The sequence below is a fragment of the Accipiter gentilis genome, chromosome Z (genome assembly GCF_929443795.1).
Source record: "Accipiter gentilis chromosome Z, bAccGen1.1, whole genome shotgun sequence".
Lineage (NCBI taxonomy): Eukaryota > Metazoa > Chordata > Aves > Accipitriformes > Accipitridae > Astur > Astur gentilis.
In genome coordinates, this window is record NC_064919.1 from 15,029,833 (window position 1) to 15,044,722 (window position 14,890).

The 14,890-nt window shown below is 41.4% G+C and overlaps 1 protein-coding gene across 3 annotated transcripts in view; it reads right to left on the reverse strand.

Moving 5' to 3' along the window:
- CAAP1 (caspase activity and apoptosis inhibitor 1) overlaps positions 1-11,381 on the reverse strand; it is a 33,225-nt gene extending 21,844 nt beyond the window's left edge. For all 3 annotated transcript variants that reach the window (XR_007505061.1, XR_007505062.1, XM_049794918.1), the window contains exons 1-4: positions 11,213-11,381; positions 10,082-10,282; positions 8,466-8,550; positions 6,795-6,870 (exon numbers count right to left, since the gene is read on the reverse strand). Coding sequence is in view for 1 of the 3 variants with exons in the window: in XM_049794918.1 (XP_049650875.1) it covers positions 6,795-6,870; positions 8,466-8,550; positions 10,082-10,282; positions 11,213-11,344 (494 nt within the window). In the remaining 2 variants the exon portion in view is untranslated. The remainder of the gene's footprint in view (positions 1-6,794; positions 6,871-8,465; positions 8,551-10,081; positions 10,283-11,212) is intronic.
- Positions 11,382-14,890: the final 3,509 nt, after the last annotated feature.

Sequence of the window (14,890 nt, forward strand, 5' to 3'; positions counted from 1 at the left end):
CTACTTGGTCAACTCAAGAAGCATTCTCCCAACCTTTTAATTCCTGTTGGACTTTCCACTCCCAGGCAGGGCTGATAAAGAAGAAATGGATACAAACTAGAAGTTCAAATAGCTATGCTAAGTGGGAAGTTCTGTATACATGGCTAATCCCTTCAGAAAATTATTTAAACTGTGCCCCTTCACAAACAAAGAGAGTTTGCTCATTTATTTTCTATTCCAGTCATCAGTCTTGTGGCTGGTGTTGGCCAGAGCTGTTGAAAGATGGATTACAGCCCTCACCTGCTAGATGTAAAATAAGCCCAGGAATTCAACAAATAGCATTAGGTCTGCTGTATGTGATGGTTTAGACATGTTAACCAGAGTCTCAAACTTCCTGCTGTCATGGGAGAAAAGGAACACCAGACAACATGACATTACCACATTCAATTTAAGTGGACTGAGCAGAGGACAGGCTGTGAGTTAAAGTTTTGCTCTCATACACACACCCATATGGTCAGAGTTAACTGAAACCCACCCCAATTACCACTCCAGCGCACCTGTGCAGCCTAGCCCAGGGGAAACAGCCTCTCAGCACCAGGCTCCAGGCTGGCACTCAGGACCAAAGCCTAACTGGTCCTCTGCTTTGCGACAATGCCAGACTCCTGGGTAGCAACATTTCCCCACCCACCTCTATTACTGAGTGGGGTTAGGCCAGATGCCAGCACAGACCACCAGCTAAATCTGTCCACGATGCTGTCACAGCAAACATCAGAAATTTCAGGTTTTGCTCTCCTGCCACTTGCCAAGGCTTATCACACTCAGGTGTCCTTTGTATTGTCCTGTCCACTACATTATTCTACATAAAAATTATCAACTGAAAAAAATTACACATCAAAACTTGTTGTAAAGTTTCCTCCTGTTGCCTTGACACTATCACTGACTACAGCAAAACCACATTCCTTTAAAGACTACCTACTGTCAGCAAAAAAGTTTTTAGAATGCAAAAGCACTTACACAGCACGTTCTACTCTTCCAGAATTGATTGGATTGGACTGTATTGCTGGTGAACCTGCACTACTTCGTTTCGTAGGTGGGCACTTCGCACCATCTTGTGGCCAAACAGAAGCATTTCAGTTCACAGTGCAGTTTCCCTCTCAACTTGTCAACCTTCTTTAATTTCTTTGTTAATAAGAAATATTTTTTCTTCTAATTATCTATACTGCAGTATAGATTTAAGAAAGGGTAGCACATCATCATGTCTCCAAACAACAGGAGCAGAGATATGCTAATCTAAAATTAGGGCACAGTATACAAATTTAATACCCTCTTCCTTCAGGCCATGCTAGTACATGGCCACAGTAATTTGAAGCTCCCTCTTTTTATCAGTCTTTAAAGACACTTCTCCCTCAGGATGACAGTTAAGGTCAAAGTCAGTCTTCCAAGAGATAAAGTCAGTTGTGGTTTTTTTTAATAGAACAACATTTGCACAGTATGTTCTTTTCAGCAAAAAGAAGCTAACCATTGCGTTTTGTTGGTGACAAATGCTGTAAATTTCAATTTACCCTATGCTAGCTTTTCATGTTGGCATGCTCCACATTAGTACAATGCTTACCTCAGCTTATGCACATGGCTTCTGTATAGAACCTATTACTTTCAGGAATCTGCATAGCTGTCAAAGAAATCTGGGTTTGAGGGCGATTTGGTACCACAACTCCAGCAGATTATGAAGAGTGAGGTAAAACAGCAGCACAAGTTAGGAAAAGGATTACAGTCAGAGTGGATGGCTAAGGATTAAGACAATAGCACTGCACTACTGGTGGCTCGGATTCCAAGCTTCAGTAGTAACTGGGGTTGGAGACCAGGAGGAAAAGTTTTGTGACAGAAAAATATCTTCATGTACTGGACTAGAAGACAGTCTGACAACATGAGATACAGTCATGCTGATACTTTCCTTACAGGGTTTTTAATTGTTAAGAAACATTTACCTAAATCTCTGGAGTGAGGCTTGAGATCAGTACATCTGCTACTCTTGACATAAAGATGATGTACCTTCCTAAATTAAAATTTGCCTTTGCAGTTCCAAGCCTAAAAAAAATATTTCTCTAAGTCCCAAGTCCCTGTAAGCTTCCAGAAAATTTTTGTTCCAAGGGTAGTTTTCCATGACAAATAAGAACTAAAATAATTAACAGTAAGCATTTTTTTTTTTCTTTTTTAAAAAAGGAAAAAAGTCCTTATGAAGTAGCACTCCTCAGGAAAGGTATCCCAAGTGACAGATGCTAATCAAATAGTTTAATGAGCTACAAAAGGTCCATCAGTCCAATTACAGATGAAGTTTGAGGACACCACAAGAACAGAAGATAGTGAACAGATGCAAAATGCTAATGTATCTGTTCAGTGACTCACATAGCCTGTTCTTCCAGTGATTCCAAATGGTGAAGGTAACCAAATTGTCCTAGAGGGGTAAATATCAGATGGCAATTGCATGCTTGTGAACAGCCCAGTACCCAGGAGCAAAACATGTTGAAACAAGGCAAGCCTTTAAACTGCTAGCCTTCCTAAAACAAAACAAGCGAAAACTGCACTCATGACTGCCAAGCTGTAAAAAGCCTATAAAACTCTTAAAAGGACAAATACTAAACCACAACTTTTCACACAGTGAAAAATAAGCACATTTGATTTTCAAAGCAAAGATCATTTATTTACATTATACACATGAACATATGATCACTATAATGATATTAGCATGCTTGGTTTTTTAATATGTTTTATTACTATGGCAAATAACTTACTTTCAGTTCTTCTGTTGGAGTGTATTTAAAGAGCCAATTCAGGGAACAGGAAAGAAATAGCTCAAGAACATGCTAATATCTTTTGAGTGAGATGGGAAGAAAGCCTGCTTGGTTTTGCAGGACATTAATTGGCTAACTCCTTTCAATTAAGTATGTCATTTAGTTGGAAGCTTGGCATACAGCAATTCTCTTGGTTTAACGGTATTCCACTGCAGACAGTAACATAGAAACAGTAACAAAAATCTGAGAATTGCATAGTCAAAAAATCTACACAGAGCTCACAAGTAATGAAGTGTATCTATTGTAATAGCAACTTCCAGTTGTTTGCAAACACAGGCCCTGCTTCTTCAGTTCTTCTGCATGCTTATTCTAGGATTTCTAGTGTTTAAATCAGAAGCAGCTGGTGGCAAAATAAGAGCAAGTGTTTGACATGCTAACGGAAGCATGTGAAGTTTTTACAGAGCTGAAATTTAGGAAAAGCCTCAGGACTTCCTGTTCTGGTGACAGAATGAGGATATGTATATCAGAAAAACGAAGGTTCAGTTTAAAATTAAGGGTACAATACCATCCAAAAGCTTCAGATAAAGATCTGAACTTTGCAATCTTCCCTGTACCTGGAGAAACTTCTCTAAATCCCTGATACTTTTAAACAGTACAGACAGGAAACAGGTCTTTAGAGACATCTAAGTATTTGCCTATTTGGGGGGGAAAAAAGGACACAGTACAAACTATACCCTTCTAAGAAAGCCTGTGTATTTTGATACACTTGTAATTTCTTCAGATGTATTGATTTAAGCTTTCTTTTCTATTGATATATGGACATTGCTGAAGGTATAAGTTTGTCAATTTTTTTTTAAACGAACAAGGATGAAAGAAAAAACATGATGCTTCCAATCAGTAAATTTTTGACTACAGTAAGACTTGCTATTCACATTTTCCCTTGCCATGTTTATGTGTCCATGAAAACAACTAAGACAAGTCAGATCTAAACCAAAGAAGCTTTAATGTTGCATCACTAACAAAACGCAGAAAAAAGTAGTCATCTATAAGAAAACTACAAGTAATGAAGACAAACTAGGAAGAACCAACAGCGAGAATATAAACAAACTGCTTTTTTCTTTCTGAGAAACCTTTTCTCAGGGCAAACAAATTCATCCATTTAAACTGAGATAATTAAAAACATTAAAAATTATAAACAACCAAAGCTTAGCTGAGCAATGCAGCTTTCACCATTTCTCCACTGCTGCATCTTTAGCCTCCCTGCCCACTGACTTGTTGCTGTTCTGGCTGAAACATAAGTTTTCTGAAGTTTTGCAAACTTGCTTTTATACTTATTTACAAACAGGTTGCAAAAACATTAACCTAAATGCCCAAAGATTAGACCTATTTGGTAAAAAGGACTTGTGACATTTTACAGTTTTAAAAGCATAATATTGCTCTACTCACTAAGCAAAGGGCTTAATGATAAAGATAAACCCTTAATATTCCTCATTTCACCTCTTCCTAACCCTTTATTTCTCTATCATCCAAACAGCTTTCGATTTTTGGTTTTTGTTAAAGCTAACGCCCAGCTGAACCTACGAGCCAAGGTTCTAAGGTAGCACCCTCGTGTGTAGCATACCATTTTTTAATCCACTGCATTAAAAGGAGAATAAAAGCCACGATTCCTACAACAACATGTCTTACCTGGCCAGTCTGGAGGAGTCTGAAATAATAAAGTACCAGGATGGAGATAGAGATAACAAGAACCAGGGGCACCTCAACCATTTTGTTCGTCAAAGGCAGCAATCTGCTCTGTAACTCTGATCAACATCTCTCAGTTCCTTCTACTTTTTTTTAAAAACACAATTTTTTCTTGATTTTGCTTTTAGTTCCTGCTCACGTCTTTCTCATCAGGTGACCTAGCTTTGTCAACTTTTAGTAACTGCAGCAATGGTTAAGGAACTTGGTCAGTTTTAATTCTGCTGTACTTCAACACAGCTATAAGAAAGGGTACACAACACCAACTCACTTTGGTTTACTCACTGCTTATGCCTGGAATATTATCTGTACAGTGTAAAAACAGTAGATTTTGAAATTGCAATTTAGATCCTATAGATGTTGTTTTCCCGAAACTTTCCTACTTGCCATGGGCAAATGGGTTAAGTGTCTTCAGATACTCGCTAGTTAAAAAATGGTAAATCCTGCTTGCCTTCCTTATTTTGTTGTTTTATTCATTAACTGACAATAACAATTTCCTCTGCTTAGGTTTTTACCAGTTCAATTCATTACTTTATTTCCATATAAGCAAAACTTTACTCAATCTACTGTAGCTGACGGTCATAAATACATGTCTCAACAGTAGCTCTGAAACACCTTGCAGCTACAGAACTACCTTCCTGAAATCTAGCAGCACTAATTCTGCCATACCTCTTTTAGATGAGGAGCATTTCATGTATTTTGCAACAGTAAAAAGCTTGTGAATTAGGTCTTTAAAAAAATCACGTAATTTCTCCAGACATCAAAATCCTGGGGCATTTTTCATGGTTTCCTTAGCCAACAATTTTGTCTTCTCATTCTATTTAGAAGTTTCCTGGCAAAACATCAATCACTTAACAGACTCCTTTATGTAAAAAGACCTCATATTTAGTGTATTTTGTAGGTTTTTTTAATTTTTTTATTTTGCTTTTTTAAATAGCCAGAGGGCAATATCCAAAGTAAGAAAATTAATCCACATAAATGGGTGCACTGACACCATTCACAGATCATGTAGGCAACAAATAGCAAAGGGGAGGATACCGTCACAGACCAGCTCTACATGGAACTCTAGAAGAAATAGTGCCAGAGGATATTAAAACTGTATCACATGAGAACAACTGAAACATCACTTAACTTAGTATCACTCCATTTTCTAGTATATTTGTATGATGTATGATGAGATGTGATCAAAGAAAATTACTTCATTCAGTAACTTCATAACTTGTTCTGAATCAAAGACAGGATCAGAAACCAGGTCTCTGAAATCAAAAATACCGATGAGAATGTGCAATTTTGAATACTATCACTACTTTTCCCATCCATTTGTTCCCATTTAGCAGGTCTAGATGAACTAACCAAACCAGCGACTAAGAGGTACTTTAATCTGCCCAACACTGGTGTATTGTCCTGTATTGTATCAGAAGTTTATTAAGTTTGTGTACGGAATCTGTAGACCAGCTGTATCAGGTTTGCAATGAAAATAGGAAAGCTTTTTATTTTGTCTTCTACAAGCAAGTTACTCATAAAATTCAATACATTATGGGTGATAACTAGCAACTTTCTTTTCCCCTTCATTAGTTCCATGGGAAACTGTCAGAAAAAGTTCACCCATTCAATATAGAAGTGACTTAGTAATATACTACATAAGACTTTCTTTAAAAAACAGACAAGTATTTTAAGAAAAGGTTAAAAAGTGTTGGCCTTTACAAAACTGACAGACACCACCCTAAAAATAAGAAACCAGAAGTCTCTGTTCTTGAAACTCTAGACATTCTACAGCATCCCTAACAGAAAACATAGGAACAGGTGAGTGTCAGTACTGCCTCAACCGAGGCAGGAATGAAGGACCAGAAAGAAGAGAGGACGAGAAGAGACACATCTCAGATGAATTGAAAATACACTTACACAATTCACGGACCCAAGTGGGAATGGGTTACTCAATCTGCTTTAGCTCACTCAAAGAGGGTTAACCTAAATCATATTACTTCACTTCTGCTGCAGGCTAGGAGTGTGCACATGTTCAATTACCACAACTCAACTGATGAGTGGCAACACCATTATGAAACCCAGTTATGTGCTCGAGACACATTTAATGTTATAAAGTGACAAAGCCACGTTTGTAAGTTCAGTACTTGCTGGCAGTCACAGCTTATTGTCATTCCACTAAAGTAAGCACATAATTAAGGATATAGCAATTGGGTCTGTCAACATTACATTTGATAATTTCTCATGAAAAATCCCTGTATTGTTCAGTATTCTTAAGTTTTAAATGTTTTGTCTTTTACTCACTGACTGACAGATTCACCTCCAGTCTTGTCTCCTTCATCTGCCTCCTCGTCAGTATCAGAATCAGCTCCAACCTTGCCTAGATATACAGTTTCAAACATGAAAATTTAGGCAGGTTATATAATTAATACTACACAGTTAGGCTTACTCTTAATGATTAACTCTATTGCAATCAGCAGGAGAGGGGGTTTTTCCCAGTTAAAGCAGATGTTCTAAACATTAGACTTAGTCAAAACCCAAAACCTTCATTTTTGAGCTTCCTGCTAGCCACGTGGTTGGCATTTTTCAGTTCCACTGTACTATAAAAAAACAGAATAACTATGGCTAGTATAATACTATGGGCACTAAAATAAAGCACAGGAGACAGAATTAATAGAAGGTACTCTGCAGTGTTGAAGATCTGAAGAGTTCCACTTAATTGAGAAGACAGCAATAAGTTTACAAATAAATTCTACAGCCCTTAAATATCAAGTGGAAGTTCAGTAAGATACTGAAAAGCTAGAATGTTGTATCCTTAATCAAAGTTCATGAACTATGTGCCTCAGCAGAGCAGAGGGATCCACCAAGAATCCTTTAACTACACCAAATACTCCAGTGCAATTGCTCATACAATTAAACTGGTATTGCAGCATGTCAGACCTTCCCTGCAGAGAACCAGGAGGCAACTTAACGTCAGTTTACCTAAAGTAACAGATTCAAACAATACTTCTACACTCCTATCTTTGTTTTTCCCACCAAGTCAAAAGCTTTGTTCTTAGTTTGGGTACTAAGGAAAAGGAGCTTATACTACCATTTTCTGAATGTGTCCTTAATAGCTTCTAAATCAACAGATGTTTTCATCCAAGCTTAAAAGATCAAAACCAGCATATGTGTGTGTGTGTGTATATATATGTATATACACACACTATATATACTGTCAGCATGTGTACATATGTAATACTAATACAAATGTATGCCAACATATATACACACTAAACATATACTTACTAGTGTGTGTATATATATGTCCTGGTTTCAGCTGGGATAGAGTTAACTGTCTTCCTAGTAGCTGGTATGGTGCTGTGTTTTGAGTTCAGTGTGAGAAGAAAGTTGATAACACTGATGTTTTCAGTTGTTGCTAAGCAGCATTTAGACTATAGTCAAGGATTTTTCAGCTTCTTATGCCCAGCCAGCAAGAAAGCTGGAGGGGCACAAGAAGTTGGCACAGGACACAGCCAGGGCAGCTGACTCAAACTGGTCAACAGTGTATTCCATACCATGGGATGCCACATCTAGTATAGGAACTGAGGAGTGGAGGCAGAAAATCGCCGCTTGGGGACTAGCTAGGTGTTGGTCAGCCGGTGGTGAGCAATTGCCCTGCGCATCATTTGTACATTCCAACCCTTTTATTACTACTGTTGTCATTTTATTAGTTTTATCATTATCAGTTTCTTCTTTTCTGTTATATTAAACTGTTCTTATCTCATCCCATGAGTTTTACTTCTTCCTGATTTTCTCCCCCATCCCACTGGATGGCAGGGCGGGGGGCAGTGAGTGAGCAGCTGCGTGGTGCTTAGTTGCTGGCTGGGGTTAAACCACGACAATATATGTATTAGTAGCTAGAAATGGAGTGAAAATCCAGTTTAGAGGCAGACTATTCTCTGGAATACAGTGGTGCTTAAGTTTCTTTCATACCTTCAAGTATCTTCAACAGTTTTTTTTCAGATAACAGCTCCAACTGCTCCAAGCAAAGCCTTTTGATTTCATCCATGGAACAGTTCTAAGAAGACAAATAAGACAGACCACAAGCTACTAAAAATTTGTGAGGACAGAGTAATTATGAACAGTAAGTAGCACTCCAACTGTACTGAATAAAGGGTTAATTCAGATTGCAAGTCCCTTCCCTATTTTAACCTGCAGTGATGCACATGCTGAAGAACAGCAAGTAGGTGTTTCAGTTTTGACAAGTACCAGAAACAGCGTGTGTGGGTTTTTTCTGAAAAATTAAGCAATACACACTATCAGTTACGTGACCCATGGCTTGGAGTTTTCACTGCAGCTGCAACACTGAGCAGCAGAAATACTTGGCCATACATGTGAAGCATGGAACAGCAAACAACTGTAGCCCTGATTACTCCTAATTCTCCATCACTTGGGAGCAGGTGGATTACATAATTAAGCCTGCAAAGACTAGAGCCAACTGTTGAATCCAAGTTCACCAACTGAAGCAAACACTGCTATTGACAACACACCAACAGATGCATATCATAATAAAGAAAACAAAAAATATGTAAATTGTGATCCATTTCTATGCTTGATACATACCACACACTGCCACAGATTTTATGGGTATTCCAGTTACCTTCACATCTTTCATACTACTTGGTGTCCTCTTGGTGAAATAAGTGATAATTTCACACTTTCAAATGAACTATGATACCCCATAGAAGTACCAAAATCAGGAAGTGCTGAACTTATTGTAACATTCACGACTGTACTGTAGGTTTGGTTCTACATGACCAGGCAGCTTCCTTTCAAACTCAGTAATGCCTTTGCCTCCAGCTACTCCAGACCTCTTTTCTTCTCCCAGAGGTGAGAAACAGATGAGACTGTACGCCATTCACTACATGTATAAAATTAAGAATTCCTGCCTCACTTACTTTAATAGTATAACTCAAAGATAAAAATTAAAGACAAAGGTTTTTAAACTATTAACAAACATCACACAAATAGCATTTCTTCTTCTGTACAGGCTGCTAGCCTAATTTATTTTTACCAAGTCCTGCAGTTCACAAGACCCAAAAAGCATATGTCCTAAGCCAGTTAAGCTCCAGCTATACTACCACTAAAGTCCACAGAAGTTACAGCTTCAGAAGTTGTTTATTAAGAAGGGGGTTTACTGCCTTATCTCAGACATTAACTTAATACCATACAAAGAAATTCAGCTGACACAAACAGAAACAAAACTTTTATTAACAAATCAGCATAGTCATTGGCGAACAACAGCACTGAATTTACTCCATGCAGTTATGAAACTTCTTTTGCATTTAACGAATCAGTACGGACAGACGGTGTAAAAATAAGCAGCCTGCAGTTCAGCAATGGCTGAGGAGCGCAAAAAGGACTAAACTGGAATAACTATATCAAATCTCAAAAAAGTCTCACTTTCAGAGACTTGATATAATCTTTCCTTAAGAAATAACAGGCAGGTTTTAAGCTGGAAGTCCACTACACTTGAGAGATAAATGTGCTTTGTTACACAAGCATTCAAGCTCGTAAAAAGTATATAAATGGTAAGTGTATTTCAGTACCTTTAAAATATCAGGCAGCATCTTCTGTAGTTTTTTCTCCCCTATGACACAGAAACACTGTTGAAGCATTTCTTTTTTGTCCGCGATGTAGAAACTGACAGGTTTGAGTGACACACTGAGATCTAATCCTCCTTCTTCTATATCACTGGGTTGTTCAGCTTCTTCCACTTTTTCTCCAGATAGTACATTGCATTTTGCTTCCTAAAATCAAGGCAGGCAAGTACAATTTTCACATTTTCTAGTGAACTAGAGAAGAAGGAAACTTACAGCTTCATCTGCACTTGCAACAGTTTTCCCTTCATAATCACACAGTATATCTTAAGGCAGACTTCTGGGCTTCTAAATATTGTATTAGTTTGAAAGGCAGCTGCATTACAGAAGCTATATTTTTGGTTACTGAAGCCATTCTTATGCTAGGGGAAATTTTAAAAGCCTCAAGAGGCAAAAAGTACTTTTAAATACTAGCCAGAAAACATTATCTGCAAATAGCTAGCTGCTGCCTATACATGAAAGCATGCTTTAAGGCTGAAGAAATCCGTGTCTCTGATTTGCTGTGCAGTTAAATCACTAATCTCACAGTCTGCAGCTACCCTCCCTAGTAAGGAAATGGGCAATACACTTCCCTGCGCGGCACAGTCTTCCGAGAATAAAAGCGGGCTTCGTATCAGAAGACCCATCTTCCACGGATGGGTTAAAAAAGGCAGCCGGCTGGAAACACACCTTGACAGGCCCACCGTTCACTCAGGAGCGCGTGTCACGCGGAATTGTGCACTCGCGCCCCAGCACCTTCTAGGACAGACCCACAGGCCCGCAAGCAGGAGCGCCACGACCCCCTCGCCCCACCCCCCCCCACCCCCGCACAGCCGCACGCTGACAAGCTTCGCCCCAGCGTGACCGGCCCTCCCTCCCTCCTTCCCTCCCTCCGCGCCGCAGCTCCGGACCGGAGCCAGCCACGGCCGCCTGCCCCCCGCCCCCGGCCCCGGCCCTCCCCGCAGCCGCCCCACGGCCGTGACAGCGGCCAGGGCCAGGCCTCGCCCGCCGGAGCTCCACGGGAGGCGGGGGCGGGGGGAAGCAGAGGCCAGCCGGCCGGCCGCCCCTCTTCCTTCCTTCCTTCCTTGCTTCCCACGCTACCTCCAGGGCACCGTGGCTGGACTCCGTGCTCCGTCGCTTCCTCTCGCTGCCACCCGGCCCCGAGGCTCCCTCCGGACAGCACGAACGTGAGCGGCGCCGCTTCTTCTCCTTCGAGGACTTCCTGCCCGGCATCGCCCCGCCGGCGCCGGCCGCTGCCCGCCGGCCAGGCCCGCGCCCAGGGCGAGGCGTGCTTCCGGCTGAGCCCTGATAGGCCGCCTGGCGACGGGGCACCGCCCCTTCCGGCGGGGAGCCGCCGCAGGCCGTCCCTTGGCGGTGAGGCGGGCCGGGCCCGGCCCGGCCCGGCCCCGGCCCCGGCCCCGGCCCCGGCCCCGCCCCCGGCCCCCGCCCCGCCCCGCCCCACCCCGCGGGACTGCGCGCCCCGCCACCGCCCCCGCCGGCCGCAGCGGGTGGTCCCCAGCCTCCGGGTTCGCCCCCCGGGAGTCTTGCGAGGCGCCGCTGACCGGCTGACCGGCTCCCTCGCCTCGGGCTCCGGCTGCGGCTGTCGGCGGCAGCCGCTCCGCAGCTGGGCGTCCCGCCTGCTGCGTTTGGAGTGGTCTCGGGACGCTGCCGTGCTTCTGCTGCGGGTTTCTCCTCGGGTAGCGAGGTGGGAATGAGACTCTTGCCAGACGTAGGCAATCCACCCGTTTATACAAGTGCCTTTGATCCTCCGCAATTACTGCTTAATCCTGACCGGCTTTCCCTGGCTCTCAGCCGGCTTCGACAACGTGAGGGCCTCCATTCTCTGCCCTTGGCCGCTCTTCGGAACCAGAGAGCCTGTCCGAAGTAGATGACATGAAGTCCCAGCAAACTACATCATCCAGGTAACACTGCCTTTGTGCTCAGCGGCACCTGCAAAACATCGGAATAGATCTGTAAGATGCTCTGCCGGAGCGGGGGTGAGGTGCGGGGAATCTTTAATGCTGATTTGACTAGTCTCGTTCTAGTCTTTGCTCTAGTCCACATAGTCGGCCCAGCAGAGAGACATTCGGCTTAATTCTCTCTTGTCCCGGAGAGTCTCCTCTCAGACATGCTTAAAAATCGTTACAGCTGCTGTTCTTAGCCCCTGGTATGAATGAAGCTTTAAGCAACAGGTTACACATCACAGTAAACACCTTAACGTGGTTCTGGAGCAACGTTTTGCCCCAGAAATTCGTCCTTAATGATTTGGTGGATGTATTGCTATCTTCTAGAGACATGCTCCATTAGGAATGGTGCAAGCATGAAAATATCCATAATAAAAAATCAAACATCCATATCCCAGTGACTGCTAATGTCAACAGGAGATCACAGCTTTCCTGTGTTATTTCATGAGTATTGCATAAGTGTGACACTCACTATTTTTCATGGGATGCGATGCAAACAAGTAGGAATCACAGCAGAGGAGCCCATTAAAGGCACTGTACAATTCAGTAAGACCCTGATCAGCCTTCAGCCAGCAACTCCAAGATTAGGGAAATGCCAATTAAAGAGGAGAGTTAGCCGAAAATACCAGGGTAAACAAGTGCCCATCATTACACAGAAAGAATCTGTATGAAGAACCTCATTTTCTGTGCAGAGATATGCAACAATTTTCTTCTTTATTTAATGCACCACAGTGTCCATTTATCTTTCTTCTGGGTCTGTTTTTTTTTTTTTCCAGATTCAAACGTGTTGCCTTCCAGTCTGATAAATTCCACGTTGTGCTGTGTCTTCAAACAACATTGGTGGTACTATCCCATTTAGGTAGAGGTCCACCGAATGCAAGTTGTAGAAAGCTAGCGGTGATCAAAAGCGCAGTGGCCAGATAGGTAACACGGTGGCTGACATTGTGTTTTCAAAAGGGTTAGAAGTATCCCTTCTACCTAAGTACCATCTGTTCTTTAAACAAAAAAACTTCACGCACTTGGAACCAGAAGGTTATAACATTTCCTAAAGCATTAACACTTACCTTTTTAGTACTGATCTATGTGGCTACTCTTCCATAGTAATTACTTTAGCATAGTATGTTACAGAGAAGTGACTGCATCCAACGATTCATTAATGTATAGCTCAATGTACAGTGCTTTTAATGAAACAGGTTTGCAGACTGAAATTAGTCTTTTTCTGTCTGCAACCTGAACATGACTCGGTAGTTTTTAAAGTGTGCTTAAGGTCAGGGCCTGATGAGACCAAGGTACATCATAATAATAAACATTACAGAAATCTTGTGATTCATGTGACCCAGGTTATGTGGCTATAGTCTCCATTTGTCTTGGCAAGTACAGCAGTTGGTGCTGACTTAAGTCAGTTGCGATCCCTCATTCAGTTCCCTAGTAGGGCATTTTATATTGTATGCCGAGTTCTGGTGTAAGTAGATCCCAAGTACTTGCACTTCATAAAACCCAAGGCAGGCTTAACAAAGGTTTAATGTGAAGTGCTACTACATGCTGTTCTTTCCGTTTGCTATTCTTTCTAAGGGCTTCCATTCTAGCTTAGAAAAAGATGCCAAAAGAATTGTATCATCTACTGAGCAGCTTTGAATTCTTAGCAGAAGACACAATTTCTCTTCAAGGGGTCTTGAAATCTCTAACATGCTTTTACTATTTCCCTGATGAATCGGGAGCACTTAGCACTCAGACCAATGTAGTTGAGGTTTATTGCTGTAGATAGCAAGTCAGCTCTGAGTTCTGTGCTAGGCACATACTTGTTTTCTACATCTCTGGTCTCAAAAGATTGTACCCCATGGACCCGTCTGGCATGTTTCCCAGGCATAGATTTAACATCCTTTCACTGAAACAGAAACTTCATCCTGGTGACATCCTTAAGGTTTTCTAGTTGTTGGTGATCCCAGCAGCAGATTTTATAGTACACAAATATATCTGTGTGTTTATGTACACACATGCTCAACGTGTACCACAACAGAGTTTTAGAACAGTGTCATTTAAAATGATCAACAGCAATTACTCATTTTCAAGATAATACTGACAAAAAGAGGATATTTAGTTGGTTTATGTCAGAAGACAGAAAAAAATCGTCCACTGTATTGTAAAAGATGTTTCTCCCTTTTTCACACTCAACCTGTGATAGCAACATACAGTTTTGCTAGCTTGAGAAAATCCTTACTGAAAGCTACTGCACAAATGCATGACGGCCTAAGAATGCCAAGATGCTTGTGTCAATTAAAAAAAAAAACAAAAAACTTGTTTTAAGATCTTGCTATGTGTTGTACTTTTTTTTCTTTACCTCCTTTACACATTACCTCCATTGCCTGTGCTGCCACTGCATGTCTCTATGGGGAGACACCTTCCAAGGACAATTCCTGTGGGGATGGAATCCAATGTCCCCCATGCCCTCTGTTCGCTCAGACAACACTATATCATGAAATGGTCAGATATCACAGTACCCTGTAGCAGCAGCTGTCTTTCTACCCAAATATTCCTGGCTTGCTTTGTGTATCTTGCCTAACATGTAGTGCTGCAGTCCCCAAACGAAGCATTTTTTGCTGTGTGCCATCATTTCCCTGCAAATGTAAGTACATTTTGTAATCTCTTAATATACCATTTCTTGGAGTTACCAGAGTATGTTTATTAATTTAAACATTAATTTTTGGTCTGGGAAATTCATGACAATTTTCACGTAAAGAGGTAATCTGTAACAAAGCAATCCCACAATAACAAAACCAAAATGTTAGGCGAGTATAAATGTCTTAAAATAGCACAT